Genomic DNA, 26,418 nt, shown 5'->3' with positions numbered 1-26,418 from the left:
GTGGCCATTCTTGTTCTTTAAGAAATCTTTAGGGGCAAGCTGTCCTCTCATCTACCTGTAAGATTCTTAAACATACGTACTTTTATGGGCTTCTTCTATCAGAATAAAATCTATCTCCTTGTAATTGGGACCTCATCGAAATGAAGCCCAATGACAGTGAACTGAACTTGGCCTCTACTTTCCAGTGGAGGGGTTGATATCTGCTTTGTTATCACCTCAGACAATCTAAAGAAACTTTAGAAAAAGTTTATTTAGTTCTTTTTTCTCGTAGATTAGATTGTTATATGTTATAATTTTTTAATAAATTATCCTCATATCTTTATTTTAACAGTAAGCCTACATTATCAGTATTTGAAATTCACCAGTTTTGAGAAAAATAAGGTACAATATATACTGTCTTTGAGATAAACGCAAACATATTGTACATTACTTTGCACCATTTTCTTTTAATTCATGTACTAAATTAAATATTTTTATATAATTCGGTTATATTTTTGTAATTAACTTATTTCTAATATTATTGAAAAAAATTTTGATTTCCTCAATGGGTGATAGGAACACTTAGAATAAGCCAATCAAGGAGCAATGCAAGATGTGCTGACATGGTGAGTAAAAAACAATCAAGAATATAAAAAAGAAAAAGCAAAGGAATAGGACAGCAGAATCGATGAACTGCAGAAATGGGGGGGAATGGAGCTGCAGCCTTGAGGCAAGCACCATTTTTTGTTTTCCATGTTCAAATTGATGAAGGGGACTGAAAACACTGATCCGTAATGGGCTACACACAAAAGATGGGCTTTATTGTTAGGTCCATTTCCTATCTATTCTTTTGCTATATCACATTATCTGCACGAGTCTATGTATGTAAACTAAAATATTAAAGAAAAAAAAGTTTTTTTTTTAAATAAATGACAAGTGCAATTAATGAAAATAATAATTGTAATTTATCTTTATTTGTATAATACTCTAATCATTAATACTATTATAAATTAACATAAATGTTACCATTTTTTTAGCAAACAGAAAGGAAATTAACGCTCACTAAAATGATATCTACGTCCTAATGATAGTTGTTTAGTGCTCTATAATTTAGTTAGCAATATTGAACGAAAGAGAATACTAATTTTCAGATTGGAAAAAAAAGAAAAGAAAAAGTGACTGGCATTAATGGATGGCTATGGCTTACCCGTAATGATTAGGGGCTGAAAATTCCCAACAAGGCAACAACGTTGGCAGATTTACGGCCCCATTCCCAACTTTGTTGCTTAGCCTTCGGCATTCGACCCAACCAGTTGGAGCATCGAGGGACATGCAGTGGGGGGACTTGGAGCTGCCTGACCCTCCCATTATTAATCCACAAGGAATGGCATGCCATGTTTGAGCTGAATAACTTGTGTTTTTTTCTCAATTAATACTGGGGACTGGGAGGATACTGATAACTTGTCTTTACACATTCCTTGGCAGATTTGAGGGCTTAAAATCCTCATCTACACTACCACTACAAACCACAAAATTAAGGGAAGCCAACCCAGACTTTCCTGTAAAATCACCTGTTTGTAAAGACAATTTTCTGTCTACATTCCGAAGGACAAATTTCAAGCTATGTTTTTTAATGTACAAAGATGCCATTGTCCTGAGAATTATTGGCGTTAGTGATGATTTTAAGGCTAAGATTCAGCAATGTAAAATACAAGGAACTTGGTTAATCTTCAGTATTGCCCACTTGCTGCTCTATCAATGGTTGACTGTGCAATTTTATTTTTAATTCAAAGTTACCCCATCAACCATTACTTCCCATCATCCACACCTAAACCTTTTGGAAGAACTATCTTGGTTGTTTCCGATGTTGTGCCTATTAAGATAAGATATTCAGATAAGTAACGTAACCCGCAGTCGAATATGTTGGATTCAAGGCTTTGAAGCATTGCAGAAGCAACTGAAATATGGCTTCAAGTTGCAACCGGAAGAACACGCTTCTTTCCTTTCATTTCACGCTACAAAAGCAGCATCAAAACTAAGCTCCAAGCACAGTCCAACCTTCGGCGTTGTCATATCCAAACCTTTGCCTCAAAATTCGTAGGCCTCGTACTCATAAAATGTGTTAGGACATGGCCCAGAGGCAACAACACCATCAAATGATTCACAGTCACCTGATTGATCTGATCTCGATTTGTGCACACTCTTGAATCTTACAGAGAGAGGCTCCACCAAAATCCTTTGTGTCACAAGGGGAAGTATCATGTGACCAAAGAGTGTCACATGTGGGACAGGTACCTTTGTTAAAGGCGGAGGAGGTTACTCCCTTGTCAGTTTACAAAACATTGCCAGCAAGACATATTTCCTCATCCCTCTACTTTAATTTTAAAATATGTCAATTTAAAAATTTTTATTTATAATTTTTTTTTTCAATTGCAAATCAAATAATCTAAGCTTCATGTTAATGTATGATGTCAATTGATTGACAAGCAATTGCTTACATAAAAAAGTATGATAAAAATTTCGTTTTCTTCAGTGTGTCGTTTTTTTCTTGTGGAAATTGATGCTGATGGAAACCACTAGACAGACATCCCGTTTCTTAAAATGGACACCTTTGATTCCTGACTGGGAGAAAGGAAAAGGGGAAAAAAAAAAAGGACCCAAGCTCCAGCTGACATGGAAATATAACATAAAACACAGCTGCGAAGTTGTCAAAACGCCATGTCATCACGTTCTCAGACAAGACCTTAACCCTTCCCCTACTTTCCTTCAAAAGAAGGTCTGGCCTTCTTAAAGCTGACTTCTTCTCAAGACAAAGAACCCACAAAATCTCTGGACTTTCCAACCCATCAATGGTGAACCTGAAGGCAGGGACCAGGCCACCATGGCTTGGTCTTGGGGCTGCCGTTTGGGTGCAGATAGCATCTGGGAATGCATACAACTTCCCTCTGTATTCCCATTCCTTGAAATCTGTTCTAGGTTTTAACCAACGTCAGCTTACTATGCTTGGTGTTGCTAATGATATTGGTGAAAATGTTGGACTTCTCCCCGGAATTGCTTGTAACAGGTTCCCACCTTGGATTGTTCTCATGATTGGTGCTTTTGCTTGCTTTTTGGGGTATGGTGTTCTTTGGCTCGCTGTAAGCCGCACTGTTCTCTATATGCCTTATTGGTTGGTGAGTTTATGGTTACTGAGTTTTAAATATTTGTTCTTTGACTTTGATTGCTTCATAATTTGTGTACTCGGTTCTTGTAGTGATAGATTCTTTCTTGTTCTCTTGAGTGATTGGATTGGTTCTGATCAAGATTAAATCTTTATTCATCTACGCTTTTTCAGCTGGATTTTAATGCATACCTGTTATAATGTCTTAGATCAGATTATTGATTTGTATGTTTTTACACATTAATGTTGTCTGTAAATTAAACTTACTTATGAAGTTAATCATCTGTTTCATTTTATATTTTTGTTGATTCAATTATGTCCTTTTCTGGACTTTCAAAAATATAATACTGTTCATAAATTTGGCTTTTATATATATTTTTTTACCTGTACTAGTAGTAATTCTCTGCTGAAATGATTGGTACAAATTGGTATTGTTGCTTTGAAATATTAGGAAATTTCTTGTTTTCACCCTATTGAAACATTGCGATTATAGTAATTCCATGATGAAAGTTGAGCTTTATCTGGCATTGCTTGATTGTTTTAACTACTTGGAAATTTCGTTGAAGCTTGTTCAAAGTGATGGATTGATACATAGGAGAAGTGGACAATAGCATAAAGATCAAAGGTGATTTCCTAAAATTTTGTTACATTAAGAGAGACAGTAAAGCAAGTTATGACAATGGGGTGAAGGACTGAGGAGATTTTTGGCTGACCAATTATTGAAAAATTCTAATTACAGCAAACTGCAGGCCTCTTAGTTACATTATAGCCCACCTCCCCTGCAAAGCTTAGGTAAAAAACTAATATCTAATGGGTTTTACATGTGGACCTAGAATGGAAGTGCTTGCTCCATACGGATTAGTGAGAATTGCATAAAGGCTCAAGTGTGAAGAAGGCATGGGTGAAGGAATAATAAAAGGTAGTGGGAGAAATTAGAATGACTTCTACCCTTATATCAAGTTAAAGGGATAGTTAGCTGACTAATCATCCTAAAAGTTTAAATAGTATGCGATGGACATATTTGATTCTCGGTATCATTATTACTAGTACTTGCATATATTTGAGCATCTTTGATAGTTGGAATCATTTTGCCATGCTAACTAGTGACTTTATCATCTCATATGCTGCAAAAAAAACTCGATTTAATCCACCCAGGTATTTAGGGTTTACCCAGAAACTTTTCACTTGTTTCTTAGGCTTGTAAAATCAACACTTGTGATGAGCTGCTTATGGTTACATTCACTAAGCTAACTTCATCTGAAGTGATATTTATCCTATGAATTTGCTTTCTATTCATCCATTAGTTTTATACTTATGCATTGATTGTCTTGTCATTCTTTAGTTCAGTACAAGAATGTGGACTGCTATAGCTGGGGTTCTAGACCTTCCAGTCCGAGACTATTTGCCCTATTTTTATCCTAGAATTGTCTAGGGCAACTCAAAATACGCTTGAACACAACCTACTGCGTGCAATTGAAAACATCAAATAAAATGCCATTTTAAGTTGTATATTTTTAATTTAAGTGACATCTATTGAAAAAGATTAACTACTATGTTTGGCTTCTGAGCTGCCGAAGTATTGGCTGACATGAATTTGACTTGAATTTCTATTCAAGGCATTGAACAAAACTCATATTTGATACTTATCAATTCAAATAAGAGTAGGCAATTAGTCTGCCTGAGTAGTTTACAGAGTAGCATGCTGACACCTACACATGCAACTAAAAGAATATGATTAGGGTTTAAAAATTCATTCTTTAGCTGGTTTAGTTGTTACAGTTCCCTTTAATCTTTTTATTTAAGATTAAATTTTTTTTTCAAGAAGACCATCTTAGAACAGGGTATGTACTTTGTTAGTTTGTTTATCAGTACAGTTGTGTGCACAAATATAGCATTTTGGCGATGTCTATGGATATATAAAAGTTCAAGATTAGGTTTATATGTTCTGCTATCTCTTGGGAATTTCTGTAAGATGACTAATCTATAGCCTAATGATGACTAATCTATTTTTCTGTGGTTTTGCAGTTATGGATTGCACTTTGTGTAGCTACTAATAGTAGTGCTTGGTTGAGCACTGCAGTGCTTGTCACCAATATGAGAAATTTCCCTGTCAGTCGAGGCACTGTTGCTGGTATTCTCAAGGGTTATGCTGGGCTTAGTGCTGCAGTATTTACAGAAATTTACAGCACCTTACTTCAAAAATCCTCTTCTAAGCTTTTGATGTTTCTTTCGTTTGGTGTTCCTATTCTCTGCTTTGTTATGATGTACTTTGTTAGGGCATGTACTCCAGCTTCAGGTGAAGACGCTGCGGAGCATGGCCATTTTCGTTTTATCCAAGCAGCTAGTGTGGTCCTTGGCTTGTATGTTTTATCGACCACAATATTGGATCATATGCTGCATTTTAGTGCTGAAATTTCCTCTGTGATTGTTGCTGTAATGGTTGTCCTTCTAATGGCTCCTCTTGCAATTCCTGTAAAGATGACTATAAATCCCACAAGGATTAACAAACCAGTGATACCTGACCAACCAGTTGCATCTTCAGATGAAATGCTTCAAGGGGAAGGCAATGCAGACAAAACAGAACCACTGTTGAAGCCATCTGAATCAGCAACATACCTGGGAAGCTTTCGTGAAGGTGACGAGGCATCAGAGGTGGCAATGCTTCTTGCTGTGGGTGAGGGGGCAGTTAAGAAGAAGAGGAGGCCTAAAAGGGGGGAGGATTTCAGATTTAGTGAAGCTATAATCAAAGCTGATTTCTGGCTTCTTTTCTTGGTTTATTTTTTTGGTGTTGGTTCTGGTGTGACTGTACTCAACAATCTTGCCCAGATAGGGATTGCACAAGGTGTGCAGAACACGACAATATTGTTGTCTCTTTTCAGTTTTTGCAACTTTGTTGGCCGTCTTGGTGGGGGTACTGTTTCGGAACATTTTGTCAGGTCAGTAACATCCAAGGAAGGTGAAAATTTTTGTGATGCATAAGCATTCATTAATGCATATGGTTTAGAGATTTGACTAGTCTATACCAGATACTTGGCTTCTAGGAAGCAAACTCTCTGAGCATAAAGTAAATTAACATGCAGACTTAACTTTAAAACAGAGGCATAAGTGTGCTGAATAAATCAGTTTGTTCTAGAATTTTCTCTATTCATCTGCTATTCTAGCTACTACATTGGAAATAAGCACTTCATTTGTCACTTCACTGCTAAATAAATATGGGGGGCTCACAGAAACAGATTTCACTTATTTTTAAGAGATTTATTTTGAAAATTCTTCTTGATATGATTGAATTGCATCTTTAAGCAGACTACAAAGATATATAGTTCATATTCTTTCAAGAGTTTGTGGTAAACATGATAATTGATGCCAAAAGTCATTTCGGGAATCTTTTTTCTGCACATGCTTGTAACGTTAACCATTAGTGTATGTCGGTTAGTTATATTATATAAGTTCTAAAGTAGCATTCTTTATCTACATATTCTTATTTTCCTACAGTGGTCTGCCACATCACGTGAATTTTCCGTTGTTTGCAGGTCAAAAACAGTTCCGCGCACTATTTGGATGACATGCACTCAAATTGTCATGGTTGTTACATACCTTCTGTTTGCATCAGCTATTGATGGCACCTTATATGCTGCAACTGCATTACTTGGGATATGCTATGGTGTTCAATTCTCCATCATGATCCCCACTGTCTCTGAGCTTTTTGGTTTGAAGCATTTTGGTATATTTTACAATTTCATGTCACTAGGAAATCCGCTTGGAGCATTCCTCTTCTCAGGGCTTCTAGCAGGATATATATATGATACAGAAGCTGCAAAGCAGTATGGACTTAACCTGGTCAATTCAAGTGTTTCATGCGTTGGTCCAAACTGCTTTAGGCTCACTTTCCTGGTTCTTGCTGGCGTCTCTGGTGTGGGCTCAATAGCAAGCATTATCCTAACTAAGAGGATATGGCCTGTTTACCAGATGCTGTATGGTGGGGGTTCTTTTAGGCTGCCCCAAACTTCAAATCACTGAGATGGTTGGGATGGAGTGTGGAAGTTTTAGATCATTTCAGAGTCTTATTTTTGGGAGCACATCTTAGACTAGGTTTATGTACTCTATCATTAAACTTGTAGTTGATGAACTCTAATCAAAGGGGGCCATGTGTTTGGATGCCTGTACACACATCCAAACTTTAATTTTGCACACAGTCCTCGTCATAACTTTAAAATCCATCTACAATTACATTGATGAATAGTTGATAACTTGATATACGAGTGTATTTTAATAAATGATTTTGCAAGTTGTCTGTAACATGATCATGGAGCAGCTAATTCAAGCTGGATATGTAAAGGCAGTCATTAAATACTTTTAAATACAATTAGATAAAATCTCCTCCAACTTGGGTTGTTATGTAGGTTCATAAAAGTTATTGTTCATTATCATCACTGAATTCTAACCCTTGGAGCTGATGCTTTTAATTCTCAGTGACTGTCGCAGAAATCAAAAGATTTCATACACCATAGCTGTCAAGGTGACAGTTCCTAAAAAGTCTGCCCTTCACCTAGTGCAAAAGGCAAATACCCTGAATTCTTTTCAATAGGCTTTACAGCTTGTGCCAAGAATGACAAAAAACTCTGAATCCTTGCAAAACAAGCAAGGTGTAACCCTTAATTTTGCTATTGCTTTTGATCTTGTGCATTTACCAGGCCGGCAGGTGCGGCCCTCTGTTTAAAGCAACAGAAAGTTAGATACCTTTGGTATTGCAGACGAGAATTTAAAGAAAGTAGATGCCGTTGAGTTACAATATTTAGTTAAATTTAATAAAAGAGATCGGTATTCATTGGAGCTTTGAAGACACTAGCAGGCAGGTGTTAAAGAATTCGACTAAGCCATGTCGACCACATTGCAATGGAAGATGAAAATAGCTGTACTGCTTTATAGTGGCTATAAATCTTGTTTCCTACTTATGAAGCTGCTAGTTAATGTCTACACCCCAAAACATTACTCTCAAGCAGCGTACGTTGTGAAGACACCGTAGCGATCACTTTAGATTAGCTAGTTAAAGGAAACCATCCTTTCTATCACTTTAGATCAAGCAAAACCTGTCCCTGATTAATCTTCATTTTCAGACTATAGCGCGCTGAGCATATGAGCTGATGGAACTAAGATAGTCAGTTCAGCAATAGGGTCCCAAGCAATTGGAAATTAAGTTTGGTCTTTTCTCTAACAATTTCTCCTTTTCATTCAACACAAAAGATGCATACATGAACAAGGCAAGAAAGTTCCAGGAAAGCTCGCAGCACACATTCTATAGAATATGGTTTTCAGTACAAGGCATGAAAGTTTGCCGGTATGTAGGATCTTAAACTCAAAGAGCTCCTAACAAACCATAAATCTTAAAGCATATACTATAATTCTTGAAAATTTAGATACATGAACTCAGAAAGAATATAAACCATGGCATGCGTGTTGATGATAGAAAAACTGTCCAACACTATCTGAAGATGCTAATATTGTGGCATCCTAACCTTATATCAAATTCACATGCATAAAAAGCAATTTTCACCAGACAATATAAGGCTTGTCTCACTGATTGGAATAAAACATTTCAATAAACCAATCTCACCTTTCCAGACAAAACTAAGAAAGACATATGGACAAGTCAAGTGGGTTTCATGTCCTGAAACAGGGTTGCCCATAATGTTTGATCGCCATAGTCCCCACCTGCCTTTTCCTTGTTGTAGTCAGCATGAACCTTCGGGCTTGGGGGTCTTACATAATTAAGAGGTCCAGACAGTTTTGGACTCCTATTTGTGAGCATCAACCTCTCTTGCGCCATAGCAATATCAACAGGACCAGATGTTATGGGGCTCCTATAATTAAACACCAACTTCTCCTGCATTTTTCTATCAAGAGGCCCTGATAATTTTAAGCTCCTAGGAGGGACCAGCAACTTGTCTTGTGCTCTGTAATCCAGGGGACCAGATTTTGCTACCTTCCTGGTTCTCAGCACAGGCTGCTCTATCCTCAGCTCCTTCTCACTCTTGCACTTCCTTGTCAATGCTCCTCTCCACTGATCTCTATAACGAACCGGCTCCGGCAGTGGCTTAATCGCGCTATTCTCATGATGAACCAACTTGTTAACATACTTGTTGAAGCACTTTCTTGTTTTGTTGATTGCCAAAATGAGCTTGGACAGGCTATTAGGGGATTCTCCAATTTCCTTCCTAGCAGCCTTGAGAATCTCCAGCCTATGCTTGGCGACTGATATGCCCATGCTCTGAAGAAACTCATGGTTGAAGTATGCCAAGTCCTCCTTTTGGAGCTCATTGCGAGAAAAGGCAAGGCCATACTCATAGATAAGTGAGGGCTCAAGGGCACTTTTCGACAACCAAGAGTACCAGTCCATGGCTGGTGCTTGGCTTATGCCATAGGATGCTCAAAAAAATGGAGCTTTGTAGTGTTATAAGACGGTTGCATGTGAGTGTGTGTGGTCCTAGGGGGTATATGTAACAAGTAGATAAGAAGGTGAAAAGTAAGTAAATGTGGTGGGTGTGTATCTCGCTCATCTCTCTCTCTCTCTCTGTCTGCTCTAATTGAAATTTGGATGGTAGTTGAAATCGAGAGGGACACCAAGCGAAATTGTGGAATGTGACCATAGGAACTTACCCACCTTGTATTTTTATTGTAAGCTTTCCCGTGGGCATTATCATCAACTTTTGTCCTTTTTTTGGTTGCACTACGGGTGCATGTGCTAGTCCATGGCTGTCTGATTTCAGCAATATCTTCAAAAAGAGAAAAGAAAAGGAAGAGTATATCACTTCGGATTTAGGCTTCCAATAGTTTGGATTTTAGTATATGGTTGGCGATAACTCATCTTATCACCCTCATCACGATATGTAAATTTCATTATTATTTGGTAAGTATATACAAGGATATTCGTTTTGAGTCTCAACATTTAGGATTGTCTTGAAAACCTTGTCGAAAAAAGTATGCTACCTACGGCATATTGGTGTTAAGACTATGGCATTGGCTAAAGGGATTAGTGTGGGATGACTTTTCCCCCTTTTGCCATGAAGATGGTAGGGAATGGCTGCTTAAATATGGCCCATAACTATCCATCAACCGCTCTCTGTTAGAAATTAATCTTTGCTATAGCCTATAGCTACCTAATTAGCCTCATTACACTGGTCTGCTTTCGGAAGATCCGTTCCTTCATAATAACTTTAGGCTAAGTAGGGTTTAAATACTCAAAGATATATATTACCATTTTAAGAATTAACCTTTCCTAGCTCAGAACATATTAAAATCTGAAGGGATAAGTTTTTATTTTTTATTGTTTTTGTACTAAGATGGATTCTGTTCCGCAACCTAACGTCTTGAAAGTTCTGGGGTTAGTGGTACCATTCCATAACTTGACTTCAAGTTAGAGGGTGAAAATGAACTGTTAACTACCATTAGTATAAAGCTTAAAAGCTGGAAGGCCGAAGAAAAATGGTGGCATTGAAACGTATTAATTTCTATAACCTACTAAAAAATGCTGTGCCATTAATCATCATATAAAAGTCACAAGAGTGTCACAGTGATCTATATATTTCTCTCTGTATTTGTGGGAAAACATTATGGTAAGTGGGCAGGTATATATGAACTTGGTGAAAGGGCCGAAAAGTCAAAGAATGAGGTTTGAAAATGGAGGCCTTGTGCATATGGAAACCTCACTGGCATTTGTATATACATCAATCCATCAAATCAAAGCCTGGATATTTTGGTTGAAGTCATTTTTTTTTTTGCAGTCATTTGACCGTGTTGCTATCATAAATTCATAATCAGGCAGGTAAGAAGGCACTATTCATAATCAGGATCACAAGGAACTAAAAATGTATAGGGTGGGTAAAGCATATCAGATTTTATGCCTCTATCTTTGTTTTATTATTAACTTTGTAGTGTGCTTTGGGTGCACTGAATCATACTAAAATGTGAAAAGCTAAAGTCATGTGACTTTTTTCCAACATTTCCATGTTCAATTTGGTCTATCCTTATGTAGATGTCAAAATGCATTGGATTCAGCAATGTGAGTGCTCTTCAATGGCCTGTCTTTTTGTGGGAAAGGAAAGTTCGTGCGGACTGCGGAAAGCTGGAAATAGGGAAGCAAAGGAAATTCACCAGGCATTTAAATATAGCATGTATGTTTCCCTTGGCTTTAACACCATTATCTAGAAAATTGCGAAGGATCTGATCACTATTTTCTTTCTCCCTTTTCTGTAGCATCAAAGTCTAAATCTTGTTAACTGAAAGCAAGGTAGTCAAACAAATAAAACAAGAATCCTTTTAATATGGTAATTAGAGAAATAGTCTATAATCTATATGCTATTGGAGGAGCCAAAAGCCATGCAAATCTGATAATATATTATCATAAAAACAAAAAAAAAAAAAAGCCAAAGGTATGCCACTGAACCAATTATCTGACTTAGTATTGTCAAAGTGGTGCCATGCTTTTAAGGGAGATGCATTATTTTGATTTGAGATTGTAAGATCAGTCAATATGTTGAGGATTTAGATATACCTAACATGATCTTGGGAAACTATATGCAACCTGTTTTGTTTTCGTAGGAAAGAGGCATATCTAACTCATTTATGGCTTAACTGTTATCTTTGAATTTAGATAAATTCTTTTCCACACGTACCTTCTTCTAATTCCAAGTTGCAATCTTTACTGAGTCCACCAAAGCGGTTTAAATGCAATCGTAATTATTATAAATTATGTTTCATGTTCATGCATGCTTATTAACTGGTTTCGGATGAGCTGAAGGATATAAGTTTATTTAATAAGCAGCAGTGAAATTTACTCTGATAAATAAATAAAATTTATTTGATAGTGAAGTGAAATGTACTTTTAATTTTGGAATATCTCTTTTAATTGGATTAAATTAATTTCTTTATTAGATGAACAATCAATCATCCAGTATAAGTCAAATGAAAAAAAAAATAAAGAAAAACAATTCATCATTTAACTCATACTATAAAGATATAAGTCATATAATTTTCATCTTATTTATCATATATTCCACAGAAAGTGTATCGTGGATTTTTAAATATAAAAGAAACTCTTTCATTTTATCAACTGTTTTTAAACTGAATGTCTCTTAAAAAATTTTACAAAAATTCTTCGTTTTATGCTTTTATGACTTTATCTTATAAGTTTTTAATTTAGATGCTCAACTTGAGTTTCATCTTGCACAAAATATATTAAAGTCTTCTAATGTATCGATTTCTAATGCAATCAATACTTTTCTTTTTCATTCTTATTTTTTGTCCATAGATTCCTTCTTCAAGCTCTTTCCTATTGTCGTAATGCGCGGGTCCGGGAACCCATCTGCCAGACGTCGGCGAAAATAAATCGGTTTAGGAGTCGCCACCAATCTTTTTTTTATCTAGGTGTGATTGGTCACCTATTAACCAGATTCTAATCGATGAAGTCCTAAATTAATTTTAGATCCATCGAAAGAACGAGAACTAATCCACGTTTTTTAGAGATGGATTCGGGAGTGCGGTTACGCACGGAGAAGGGTTAGCACCTCCGTGACGCCCGTTCCACGAACGGTACCATTTAATCTTAAGTTATCCTATTATAGCCTATTTTTGATTTATTCCCTACTTATTAATTAAATTTTTATTAAACTGATTGCCTGAATCTTTTATTTGGTTTTACGTATACACGTGATGCAAACGTAAAATGATGTCATAACTCGTTTATTTTAAATAATGGGATCGGTGATCTTTTATTGAAAAATTATTCGAAGATTATCCCAACGCTTTGATGAAGTTTCGAAATTCTCCTCACCTAGAGATATCCCCGGAAGAACTCGTCTCTACAAGCTCTTCGGGGAAATCCCATCATCGGAATTCCCGCACCATTTGCAAGATAAATGTGGCGTGCTATGACAGGATAAAATGCTGATGTCTACATGCACGCGTTTATTGAATTAAGTGGTTCATAATTCACTCAACTATGTATTTAATAATTTATTATTTTGTTTATATGTTTATTATTATCTATTTTTTTTCATGGATTATTTATTTATTTTTATATATTTTTGCTTTCTACTTAAATCCATATCCTTTAATTAACATTTTTTTATTAATATTTTACTTGATTATATAGCTTATCAAATAATTAATTAATTTATTTTCTTTAACGATTAAATTAACTTTATTTAGTAATATTTATTTAAACTAATTAACTAATATAAGTTCAAATACAATATTATGTAAATCTATTATTTTTTAATATATATCTCATTTTTTAACAACGATTATTTAACTTAACGGGTATTAGAGTTTAGAGTTCGGACTTATCCCAACGCTTCGGTGAAAATCTGTCTCGAACTTCGCACCCAAAAAACATCCACCCGAAAGAGGCAACTCTTTGCCATTTTTAAAGCAGAATTCTATTATTGGATTAACTCAAATTAACCACTTGATTTTTTTAATACTTTAATTTAATATTATATTGTACATTCTATATATTTCTAAATACCTAGAACATTTTATTTTCTCTTGCCTTTACAACTAATTATAATTTATTCTCATTTTTTAGACCCATTTCTATTATTTATTAATTATTTTATACATATTAAAAAAAACTAAGTACTTTCTAATCTTCCATTTAATTAATTAATAATTTTTTTGCCTTGTTCATTCTCCTATTTTTTGTTATATGTTTATATATATATATTTATACATGCATATCTATTAATTTACTACATCTACTATCTATTGTATTAAAGATTTTCATTTTTAACTTTCATATATTTTATCTTTCATATGCATAAATTTCAAACAACACAAAAAATAATAAAACTATTATAACACTTAAACAAGAAATTAAATAACTACTTTCAATAACTCAAGCCCAAACCATTATTTAATGAATAAGTCCAATACCTATTGGGTTGTAACTAACCCACTGCTCCAAATGAGTTCAAGCTCCACTGGGCTTCAAAGGTCTCCTCCAATTCGGTTTGAGCCCAAAGGGCCTGCTGCAATTGTTTTTTTGGTTTGAGCTTGAATAGTCCAAGTATGCCTTAGCCCAAGGAGGAAATCAAGCTTGCTGCAACAGCCCACTTAATCCTCTTCAATGTGCATCGTTTTTGGCTTCCAAAATTGCTTCAAAATGACGCCGTTTTGGTCTTTTATACCTAGGTATAAAAGCTTCTTTTCTTTTCTCTCTCTTCACTTTCCTCTCTTGCCGCCACTCTTTCTATCTTCTCCTTAAGCTTTTCTTTTTTTCTTCCTCTTTCTTCCTCTCTCTCCCAGCCGTAACACTCCCATCGCCGACGCCTCTCTTTCCTTCCCTACGCCGACTTCTCACCTCTCTCCCTCTTCGTCCTCTTCCTTTTTTTTTTGCTCTATTTTTTGTGTTTGATTGTGACTTTTTTTTTGGGTTAATTGTTGTGTTTTTTTTTTGTTTCAATTTTTTTATGGCTTTTTTTTTGCAGGAGATGAATCGGATCCCTTTGCTTTGCTCTCTCCCCTTCTTTAAAAATAGAGTTGTCCAAAAATCTAGACAATCCGGTAATGGGGTTCTGGCACTAAAGAGTTAGTAGCCAGAGCCCCGTTACTCATGGTGGTTGGGGAAGGGATGGCTGGGCATACGCCCAGCCATACCTCTCTTCTTTTTTTTTTTGTTTTTTTTATTTTTTTATTATTTTATTATTTATTTTATTATTATATATATTTTAGAGGTGTCTACACCTATATCAACGTGATTGTCTTGAATTTTTTTTTTGCATTTTAGTAGCATTAATCTAGTTGTTTTTTTCTCTCAATCAGAAGCAATTTTATTAAGTATCTAAATGATACAAAGTCTGATGAATATGAAAAGATCAGAACAGAACAGCGAAGTAGCACCCCATATAGACACAGATTGAGAAGAAAGCACCCTGTAACGACATAGCACCTTCTATAACAGCATCAATAGCAGCATCAGGTACCCCATACCATCGACATCCAGTTGAATATCTGGGTTCAAAGAGGACCCTATCACCCATAAGCCCCTTAGATTCTGCTGGAAAAAACAAAGGGCCTGGGCTTGAGAGATCCACCTCTGCTTCATCAGAATTAAATTTTGGGTGGGCTGTTCCTGATGGGCCTATATCACTTACCAAATCGGAGAGCTTTTAATAAAAAAATGTGCATTAATTAATATCATAGGATTAACAATAATATACCATAGGAAAATAATAAATTAGTGACACATACTTTTTTTTCTGAAAATCTCAGTGATACATACAAGTAAATAATTTTACCATTTTTATGAAATAATTCATTCATAAGTTATTAACGAAAACAATTAGTTAATCAAAAATAATAATAGAGTAAAAATTAATCAATTATATTAAACCCAAAAACCTAATTTCATAATTAATGAAATTATGAGCCATAATTTTCATACCAAAAATCAATCCAAATCACTTATAAATGTAATTAGGAGTCACAAGTTTCATACCAAAAATAATTACATATTTATTGTTACTTATTGTCTATTTAATGTTATTTTTATCATTTCATTAAAAAGAAGTTTCAATGAAGAAAGTATTTGTGATTAGTGATTATTTTTAGCAAAATATCAAAATTAAAAAAAATTACATTTAACTTATTTGGCTGTTTGTGTAAAGATTTTATGTTTTGATCAGTTTTATGAAGATTATATGTTACTTCTAATCATAAATAACGTAAATTATAGATATCGAGATATAATATGAATACATGAATTTGGTAGAAAGAAAAACACAAGAAAACAAGAAACACAAATCTAAAACTGGTTTACATCCTAAATTCCTAGAATGGTTCCGTGCAGGTGAAAAGATGAAATTCTTTAATCAGGAAAAACCTCTCTTTTATATTTGTTGGCCACCATGTATCCTTAGTGGACAGAGAAGTTATTAAACTTAACTAGTTATGTAAATCTAATAATTATTTAAACTCTTTAATAGTTCAGTAGACTAAAAATTCTAGTTTTATATAGCTAAATTTAAATTTTATTAAGAATATTTAACTTTATTTAAGAGTTCAAGTTTAATAAGAAAATAGATAAATAAAAGTAGTCTATAATTAACTTAATAACAAAGCTATATATTAATTAAGGAAAGTTTATTTTAATAAGGAAACAAAAAAAGTAATAAATATTAAATTTAATAAGAATTTAAGGATAAATTATCAAAGGTTTATATGTCCTTTACTATTTACATTTTTGGAGTTGGTGCTTTCATATATAGTAATTATCTAAGATCTTTTCTCAAATTTCTGGCTTTTCTTACTTCAGCCAAGGGGAAGTGACTTTTTTAAAATAGAACAAAAATCATTTTAGAACATATCAAAAAGAAGAAAAATAAATATGAGGAAAGGTGTATTAGATTGTAGATAAAATCTAATCCAATGTGAAAAATGAAAAACTCTCATAGATGGAAGTTGACAAGTCTTATTTGGTCCAAATGAACATGCGCTTATTAATTAATAATTAAAATTGGCCTTCCCTACCCAAGGGTTAGCATTCAATCAAAAATACCAATAAATAGGGCTTCCCTGCCGCATGGTACACTCCTAGTGAATGTGTCACGTGGTGCTTGCGCACGCCGTACGCGACAAAAGAACGAGCAAGGAGCAGAGAAGTGCTCAATCACGGAATTATATTGTACTCACATCGCATGGATGTCTAAATCTTAGAACGTGAATGATTTGATGTGTTGGGAAAAACGCCTCCAATCTTGTTCACCAGCTAATATTATTTATTCCCTTCATTTGAGGTTACCATGCTCGAGGTGACAAATATTTACACTCTTTGGATTCCATAATTAATTAAGTTATAATATTTAAATAAAATTTTAAATTATTTAAAAATATTTAAATAGATTTTTATTTTTTATTACATTTAATTAAATTTTCATATTTTTATTTTAAATTAAATAAATTTTTATAATTAATAATTAATTAATTATTATTAATAAAATATTACTTGTTATTTTATATTTACATAACATTGACATGACATTGACGTGAATTATAAAAAATATTATATGATCGTATTATTATTTTAAATCAATCTATCATGTCATCATCAATTATAATATATCAACATGTCATATTGTAATCAATTATAATATTTTAATATATCACATCAACGTCATATGATATTTTGATAAAATTATTTATTAATTATAAGAATTTATTTGACTTAAAATAAAAAATATAAAAATTTATTTGACTTAAACTAAATATATAAAAACTTAATTGAACACAATAAAAATATAAAAACTTATTTAAATTTTTTTGAATTATATCATGCTCATTTCAAAATTTAAATTGGAATCCAAAATTAAATTTCAAAGTCTAATCATGAATATGTCTTCTTACATATCACAAGTTCATATCCTTCTATTTTATATTTATTAGAAATTACTATTCAAATCTCAAAAGATTTGGATAAACTTTTTGATTTATTGGAAGATATTGCTTGATATTCAAGTTTATTTGATAGACAAGAAAAGAAGATATTTTGGGCAAGAATTTTAAGAGGAAAGAGTTTATTGGTGGGCAAGTTAGTGAGCTTGTAAATAGAGTTGTAGGTTTAATTCTTTTAAATCTGCGAAATTTCTTTAAAGGAGTGTTTTTTTTTAAAATTATTACAAAGTCATGAAGACACTAGAAGAAGTATATATATATTTTTAATTCGTTTAAAGTTGTGATTATTGAGGAGTATTTTTTTTTTTAATTTTCATTCAAAGTCATCAAACCTCATTAGGGGAGCATCTAGGTTTTTAAAGTTGTGCAACTTTATTGATGGAGTTTTTCTTTTTTTACTTGTGAAACTTCATTAGAGGATTATGTTTTTTTTAAAAAATCATTTTAAAATTGTGTAGTCTTATTTAAAAAATAAGAAGAATTTTTTCTTAATTTATTTGTTCCTACCAAAATGAATATTTACGTTTTTACATAATTTCTGATTCTAAAAAATTTGCAAAGAAGGATAGTTTATAGACCATTATTTTTTATTATAATAATAATAAGAACACAATAAAAAATCTTCTTTTTTCCTAAGCGAATGAAATCTTTTAGAAAACATCCGTCAAGGTACAGACTTTCTATTTAGCCTTTTACTACAACTTTACGACCAAATTCTCACAGAATAGATACCAATTGGTTGGAAAGTTGACGAAAAAAATCTTTAACGTCTTTAAATTAAAATCATGAAAATTTTTACCGAAGGATAATTTTTGTGGATAAAAGATCTTTCCCAATCATTTACCGACAGAAGTGTTCCGTTTGTATTTTTGCATGATTTCCAGCCATTATAAAAGAGGTTCCAACAAATAAAACCTTAAAGGAATCGGTTGAACAGGAATTTTTGTGAGGTAAATTGCAAATGATGGGACAGTGGCGAAAACAAATTTGTTTTTGACCAAGTCAGAGCTCTTTAGCTAGGATAGCTATATTGTCTCTCTCTATTTTTTGCTGCGTGTTTCATTTTGCCACATACTCTGTATACTTTTTGGCGAGCAGCCAGACGCAAATGCTGATTCATCATAATCACAAAAACAACTTTTTAGCTTTTATATATGGTGGCAAAAAGTTAAAAACACATCAATGCGTAGTCAAGCTTAAAAGCTTTTGGCGGACCATGAACAAAATGTGAAAGCTAAAAGTAGCGTCAAATATGTCATGCTCTTGAATATATATGTAGGCTCAGGCACACGCATTAACATAAAGAATTTGTTCATCTTCAAATTTGTGAGAAACCAACTAAAGAGGAGTGTCTACTTTCTAAGCTATGGAACCACAGTTAACAAAGCTTGGTGGTTCTCTCTTGGTGCCTTGTGTCCAACAGCTTTCAAAGGAGCCACTAGTGAAAGTTCCACCTCAATACGTGCGCACTGATGAAGACCCTTCCTTCATATCCAACAGTAGTTCTTGTTTGGCCCAAGTGCCTGTCATTGACATGCAAAAACTACATTATTCCAAGGATCTCAAGGATACGGAGCTGGAGCAATTGCACCATGCATGCAAACATTGGGGTTTCTTCCAGGTACTAATTTAGTTAAATATTCCCCTTTATCTAGCGGCTTGAATATTTATGTTCAGGCCCTATCTGTAAATGATACAATTCCATTATAGATAGCAGTTAATTTGCAATGTCTCGATTCCAAATATAACTGCACGTTAACTCTTAAATTAAATTTTATTAATCATACTCTTGTTTGATATGAGATGAATCTTTATATATATAATTATGTTTTTCATTTAAATTTTTATATCTTCATCAAGATCGCACAAATTGATGATAATAATAAAGTTGATTAATAAAAATACCTCAACGATATATTAAAATTCCTTCATTATGAGGGATGTCTCAAACCGAGATTTGATTGAACGTTGTGAAATTTTGTGTTTGAACAAATATAGATGGAAACTTGTTGCAGTTAATCAATCATGGAGTGAGCACTGCACTGGTGGAAAAAGTGAAGCTGGAGATTGAAGGGTTCTTCAATCTAACAATGGAAGAGAAGAAGAAATTTTGGCAAACACCGGAGGATATTGAGGGATTCGGGCAGGCATTTGTTGTCTCAGAGGAGCAAAAGCTTAATTGGGGAGACATGTTTTATATGATCACCCTCCCAACACATTTGAGAAAGCCACATTTATTCCCTAAGCTCCCTCTCCCACTCAGGTTCTCTCTCTCTCAATAATTGTTTGGTAAAAGGTACTTCTAGGACATATTAATAGTTTGTACCTTCGTAATGGAACAATAAAAGACACGTACAATTGGGGCTAGTTGATAATTTAAGAATTTGAATATTTCCATTTAAAAGTTGTTATCTCGAATAAAAAAAAGTTGTTACCGTTGAGTGATATTATTTTATATCGGTTAAATTTTGAATTTTTTATGATCTTATATATTTAAGTGAAGCCTCTTTATCTATTGTCAATTAATTTTGAATTGAATATTTAATATGATGTTAGAGTCCATATTCATTATGTTTGTATTGCTTATTGCCTCTTATGAGTTTGTCCACGTAGTAGATCTATTTGTCTCACTTGTTAGTAGTGGACCTTAGGGGGAGTATTAAGTGGTGTTATCTCAAATAAGTCCTTTTTTTTTTTTGAAAAGTTGTGTTTATATATCTTAAAGGAGAGTAGGCTCTCTCCATGCACAAAATATCTCAGATTTTGGGTTGCTATAACTCACAGATTAGGTAATTATCTCAAATAAGTTAAATCTTGTATTTTTTTTGTGATTTTATATTCAATTTAGACCTTTTTCTTTTATTGTTAATTGATTTTAAGTTAAATACTCAATTATAAGTTATAAAGTAAAGCAATATAAAATAAACTTTCTTTTAATCCGTAGCTAAGACTTGATATAAAGCCTTGGATTTTCTTTGATCATGATAAGGTATCTCTTTCTAATACTTGATTGCAGGGAAGCCTTGGAAGCTTATTCAACAGAATTGAAAAATCTTGCCATCAACATGCTTGACCTTATGGCAAAGGCTCTAAAGATGGACCCTAATGACATGAGAATTCTGTTTGACGAAGGGCATCAAGGGATGAGGATGAACTATTATCCTCCATGTCCACAGCCAGAGCATGCAATTGGCATCAACTCTCATTCTGATGCTGTTGGCCTAACCATTCTACTTCAAATCAATGAGATGGAAGGCCTCCAAATAAGAAAAGATGGGGCTTGGATTCCTATTAAACCTCTCCCAAATGCTTTTGTGATCAATATTGGAGACATTCTAGAGGTAATTATAAGCTAAAGTCTATAAACTCAAATTCTCGTATGTGGAAGATAGCATACAAAAAATAATTTAAACATCATAATTTATTTATTTGAGCTATTGAAATTATCCAGAGTTGAACCCAAAACTAGGACAAATGGTAAGTTCTTCCTCTTCGCTTTCCAAAATTTTTTTTGAAAAGTGACTTTATTGGTCTCGACAACTAGTGTGTCATTCTAAACGTCCAGCTTGTTTAGCAGGAGATTTTCCATGGTATAATAACCAGGTTCGGGCATGAGAAACTTGTACAATGGGTAGTATTCATTTTTTACTCGTTTTTATTTTTGAAAGAAAAATATAAAAAGCATATTTAAATATAAAAGCAAAGAATAATTAAAAATTATAATCTTTATATATTTTTTAAGTAATGAATTAAACAAATGATTTAATCTACTATCACACATAACAATTATTTTTAAAATTATATATTATATTTTCCATAAAATATATTATATTTATTTATTTTATCATCTTGAGCAAAGAGTATATGCATTTTGCTTTTAACAATTTTTGGTCTCCATAAAAGAATACCAAATTCTAGAACACAACTTAGACGCAAAACTTTGAACCCTGAACAGATTGCACCCAAACTTTTGTGGTTGGATCCCATTTCTGTTTTGCAGATTGTTTCCAATGGGATTTACCGTAGCATTGAGCATCGTGCCACAGTGAACTCAAGGAAAGAAAGGATGTCCATCGCTACGTTTTACAGCCCCAAACTGGAAGGAGATATGGGTACAGCACCAAGCCTTATCACACCACAAACTCCAGCGTTGTTCCGGAGAATAGGTGTTGTTGACTACTTCAGGGGACTATTTTCTCGTGAGCTTCGTGGGAAATCTTATATTGATGTCTTAAGGGTATAAACCCAGGAAATTAAAACTGATTGAGTCCCAGGTCTTGAAGGAATGAAGTCAATTAAGTTTAGCTCCAGTGGTAATTTAGGATGAGACGTAATTAGATAGAAATAAATTCGAGCCACTAGGCTCTCCCTTTCGAAAGCCCAGGCACGGCTGTAATTCCTTTTTTCTTTCTTTGTTGCCTTTCTTCAAATTGTAATCCCATATATTTTCACTAAGAAAAATCAAAACCTGATACGACGAGAAACGAGATTGAGATAAACCCCAAAGCAGCTCGTTTTGTGGTTTTCAAGCAATCTGATATACTTTGGCAGCAAAAGACTTCAACACAATCTTTAGCAGCTGATAGGGTAAGACCAATAAACTTGTTGATTTGATTCAATTAGAATGGTTAGAATCCAAAGCATTATTGGAATTGAAAGGAATATAATTTCTTGATTAATAGGAGCTACAAACTGAAAATGTGTAAAGTGTAGAATACATCATTTTCTTATATATGTCAGAAAAACAGAGAAACCGTAATAATTTTCACTACAAGAAAAGTGTGTTATAATGAGGACTTTCGCGAGGGCTGCGTGCTGACCCTCACTATAAGTCCTTTTCTACTGAAGACCACTAAATAGCTTTCGTAGGAAGTAGTTTTTACTGTGGGCTCAAATTTGACACTCTCAAAATGGTCATGTTAATTGTCCCTTTAGTTGAAGAGATGAATGCATCTTTAAGGTCTTAGTTAAATGACTTTTACTACTTTCATTTCTTATTTTGAGGGGAGTCAAATTGTCTCTTACTAAATTGGATTTATTACACTCAATGACATTGTGGATTTTGTGAGGGCCATGACAGTCCTCACAATGCAGGGTTTAGTAAATTTTTTCATTACATAAAACTTGAAAATGTAATTAACTGTAAAGAAAAATAACTAAATATAAAAGTATAAATAGAGAAAATAGTTCTTCAATAAATTAGTGAGCATCTGGTTTGGCCCTTTCTACTAAACGAGAGTGAATTTCTAAGGATATAGTGAGAGCCTTTTATTTGCCTCACTACATTTGTTTTAAGTAAATAAAAGAAAATACTAACGTTGTTACACAAAATTTTTTATACTATCTATAAAATCCAATCTCTTGGATTGTCTTCTTCAACTCAAAAAAGAATTTAGGGTTTTTTTTGGTTGTCAATCGACTCTGCTAGCTCTGCCGATAGTTGCCGCAGCCATTGCTGTTTTATTGTGGTGTTTCTTTCCTCCATAAAAAATTAATCCAAATCGAAAGAATTTGTAAGGTTATTCACCCATTCTTCATGTTTGAATTTATTATCAAAATAAAAGGATTTATAGTGAATTTTGCTTAATTTGAAACGAGTTCTCTAATGCTTTCAGATTGTGTCATGGTTGAAGATTAATTTTTACAAAAGAAATTTAATAGAAGTGGGGGTCAATTCTATGGACTTGGGTGAATGGGTTGCCCAAATTCTTTGTAAAGAGAATGTTTTACCATCTATGTATTTGAGTTTGCCCTTGGGCGCTAGCCAAGCTTCATTGAAAATTTATTAACCATTAGTGGAGCGTTTCAAGACGAAATTGGCGGGATGGAACTCTAAACTACTATTACTCGGAGGTCGTGTTACTTTGTTGAAATCGGTGTTGAGCAATTTATCTATTTTCTTCATGTCATTATTCAAAATGCCTCAAGGATTAAGCACGAATTGGATAAGATTCAAAGAAAATTCCACTTGCCTGAAAATAGACAAATGGTGGTGTTCACTATGTTCAATGTGACAGAGTTTGCAATTATAGAGAATTAAGTGGTTTTGGGTTAATTGATCTAGAAATATGAAATAAGGCCTTGCTTACTAAATGGTTGTGGCGGTTTGGTAATGAACAAGATAGTTTATAGAGAGAAATCTTGATAACAAAGAATGGCTATAATCCATGTGCTTTGTTACTTAAAGTAGGTGTCACTAATAAATGCTCAAACCTTTGGAAAAATATTGTATCTCCATTTATGCCTACTAACAAAATTTTTTTTGTAGGTTTTAGTTAACATTAGCATTATTGTAAGTGAAGAAAATCAATCTCTTTATGGCATGATGAATGGGTGGATTGTTTGATTCTCAAAAGGGAGTTTCCAAGAATTTTTGCCTTAGGAGTCGAGAAGGATGGCAAATTATGTGATTATTGTGTTTAGCCCAATAGAGTTTGGTAACGGAAGATTGAGCTAGGATGTTAATTATTTAGTTGAAAATTTCAACAATGGGCGGGATTTTGGTGCTATCTTTGATAGCATACTTTAAATGAAAGTTTACAAGGTGATTTGGAAAGCTACGCCTAATGGTATGTGTCATAACGTGCGGGTCCGAGAACCCGATCGCCAGACGCGAATGTGAAAACTCACTAAAAAAATAAACTAGGAGTCGCCACCAATCTTTTTTACTAGGTGCGATTGGCCACCTATTAACTAGATTCTAATCGATGAAAACTTAAATTAATTTTAAGTCCACCGAAAAGAACCTTAAACTGGTCTACGATTTTCTAGATCTAGGCTCGGGAGTACGGTTACGCCCGGGGAAGGATTAGCACCCTCGGGACGCCCGTTCCATAAATGGTACCATTCTTAGATTATCCTATTAGGCTTTAATTTTTAAATTAGCTATATTTTCTTAGTTATTATTCACTTATATTTATCTCCTATTTGACCTAAAATGGGATGCAAATGCGAGGCAAGATGCATGGCGTGAAAAAAATACCGGACGAATAACTTTTTATCGAGGATATTTTCTCGAATCCGCCCATCATACTGGTGGGACTCGGGGTATTCTCTCACCTAGGGAATTATCCGAGAAATTCACATTCGAAAATTTGACGAATAATTCCCATCATCGGAGTTATCGTACGTTTTTCTTTAAAAATAATGTTTTCGTGCATAATGAACCTAATTCGGGTGAAAGCCTTTTATTAAAGATGTCTCTCGAGCCCTCCCATCATACTGGTGGGACCCGGAGACACCTTTTCACCTAAGGAACTTTTCGAGGAATACCCGTCTTCGCAAGATCCTCGAAAAATCCCATCATCGGGGTTTAAACTCGAAAATAGAAATATTTATATGCAATGATATGTATGATGCAATATATATATATGCTATGCTAATGCAATTATCTATATATTTTTTTAGTTATTAATTATTATTTTTATTTTATTTTATTTTTTATTATCATATTTTCTATTTCATTTCTAATTATTATTTTTTATACTTTACATTTTTTATTTTAAGTTACTCTTATATTTTCCTTTTATAATTAGATAAATTGTTTATGATTCCATGTTACTTTAATGACACAAATTTTACATTTTTTTATTTTATTTTATATTTTTATATTTTTGTATATATATATATTTTATATTTTTATATTTTTATTATTATTATATTTTTTCGTAAACAATCTTTTATCCAAGCCTAAAACCTAAAACCTTATTTTATATATCTATATTTAATTCTTTTTTTTTCTTATCTTTGTCTTCGTATTTTTTTTATAATATTTATTAATTCATAGCTTGTGCCACTTGATATTTAATGCTTAGTTTTAAATTAGTTGTTGTTTTAGATTTTTTATTATTATTTTTTATTATATATTTTTTTATCATTTATTATTATTTAATTTTTATTTATATTGCATTTTTTATAAATTTATTATTTTATTGTATATTTGAATTATTTTTTTATTTATTATTTTTATCCTCTTTTTTTAATCTATTGTTATTTATTTGTTATTTTTATTAAGTAATTAATTTTTTTGTATAGTCGAATTCTTTATTTATTAAAAATTTCGAGATCTCGAAATCGAGGCCTTCCCATCGTACTGGTGGAGCCTTAATTCGGATTTCGAACCTAGGGAAAATTAGCCCGAGATTACGACTTCTCGCGTCCCCGACCAATCATCCCATTATCGGTACTATCTAAATAATAAGTCATTATTTTGATTAGTGACCTTGAATTAAACTAAAAGCAAGCCTTTTTAAAATTTAGAGACCTAAATTAGAATTAATACTAAAAATAAATGGCCCAATAAATATAATAGGCAAATAACCCAAAAACTAAATTAATTAAAATTAAATGGCCCAATGAACAATAAACCAATAATACAATAGCAATCAAAACAGTAAGGTCCAAAAGAGTCCATACCGAATTTGGACTATTGAAGCCCAACGTCCAAGGAAACCAATGACTCCTCTTGGGTTTGGGTCGGCCCACTTTAGCAGTCTCCTTCAAAGATCAAAACTCTGTCGTTTCGAACGCCTGGGAAGGGTTTTTTTCTATTTTTTTTGAATTCTCCCAAAACTACGCCGTTTTACCACAAAGCCTTAAGTATAAAACCATTCTTTTCCTCCTCTCTTCTTCATTTCCTTCACCGTTTTCTCTCTCTAGAAACAAATCTTTCTACCTTCTCTCTAAGATCTCACCAGCTAAATGGCGGCAACCCAAGCAACAAATCCGGCGCCGGCTTCTCTGTCTCCCTCTACCCACGCTAACCGACGGCAACCGAAGCACCAGATCCGACGTCGGCTTCTCTCTCTCTCTACCCACGTTAACCGGCGGCAACC

At 33.5% G+C, this 26,418-nt stretch overlaps 3 protein-coding genes across 3 annotated transcripts; 2 read left to right on the top strand and 1 right to left on the bottom strand.

Moving 5' to 3' along the window:
* Nucleotides 1–2,607: 2,607 nt before the first annotated feature.
* On the top strand, nt 2,608–7,413 carry LOC18588879 (protein NUCLEAR FUSION DEFECTIVE 4-like). Its single transcript, XM_007013576.3, has 3 exons — nt 2,608–3,152; nt 5,165–6,075; nt 6,670–7,413. The coding sequence occupies exons 1-3, from the start codon at nt 2,829–2,831 to the stop codon at nt 7,154–7,156; spliced, it is 1,722 nt and encodes a 573-aa protein (XP_007013638.1). The 5' UTR covers nt 2,608–2,828; the 3' UTR covers nt 7,157–7,413.
* A 993-nt stretch (nt 7,414–8,406) lies between these two features.
* Nucleotides 8,407–9,614, bottom strand: LOC18588878 (uncharacterized). Its single transcript, XM_018126413.2, has one exon. It carries the CDS (start codon nt 9,531–9,533, stop codon nt 8,787–8,789), a length of 747 nt encoding a protein of 248 aa, XP_017981902.1. The 5' UTR covers nt 9,534–9,614; the 3' UTR covers nt 8,407–8,786.
* A 9,228-nt stretch (nt 9,615–18,842) lies between these two features.
* LOC18588877 (oxoglutarate-dependent flavonoid 7-O-demethylase 1-like) lies at nt 18,843–22,068 on the top strand. The gene is made up of 4 exons (XM_007013574.3): nt 18,843–19,205; nt 19,600–19,847; nt 20,601–20,925; nt 21,585–22,068. Exons 1-4 carry the CDS (start codon nt 18,951–18,953, stop codon nt 21,825–21,827), a joined length of 1,071 nt encoding a protein of 356 aa, XP_007013636.3. The 5' UTR covers nt 18,843–18,950; the 3' UTR covers nt 21,828–22,068.
* The last annotated feature ends 4,350 nt before the right edge of the window (nt 22,069–26,418 follow it).

This window comes from Theobroma cacao, chromosome 9, assembly GCF_053813885.1.
Source record: "Theobroma cacao isolate CCN51 chromosome 9, ASM5381388v1, whole genome shotgun sequence".
NCBI classification, from domain to species: Eukaryota; Viridiplantae; Streptophyta; class Magnoliopsida; order Malvales; family Malvaceae; genus Theobroma; species Theobroma cacao.
This window is presented reverse-complemented; position numbering and strand designations above follow the sequence as displayed.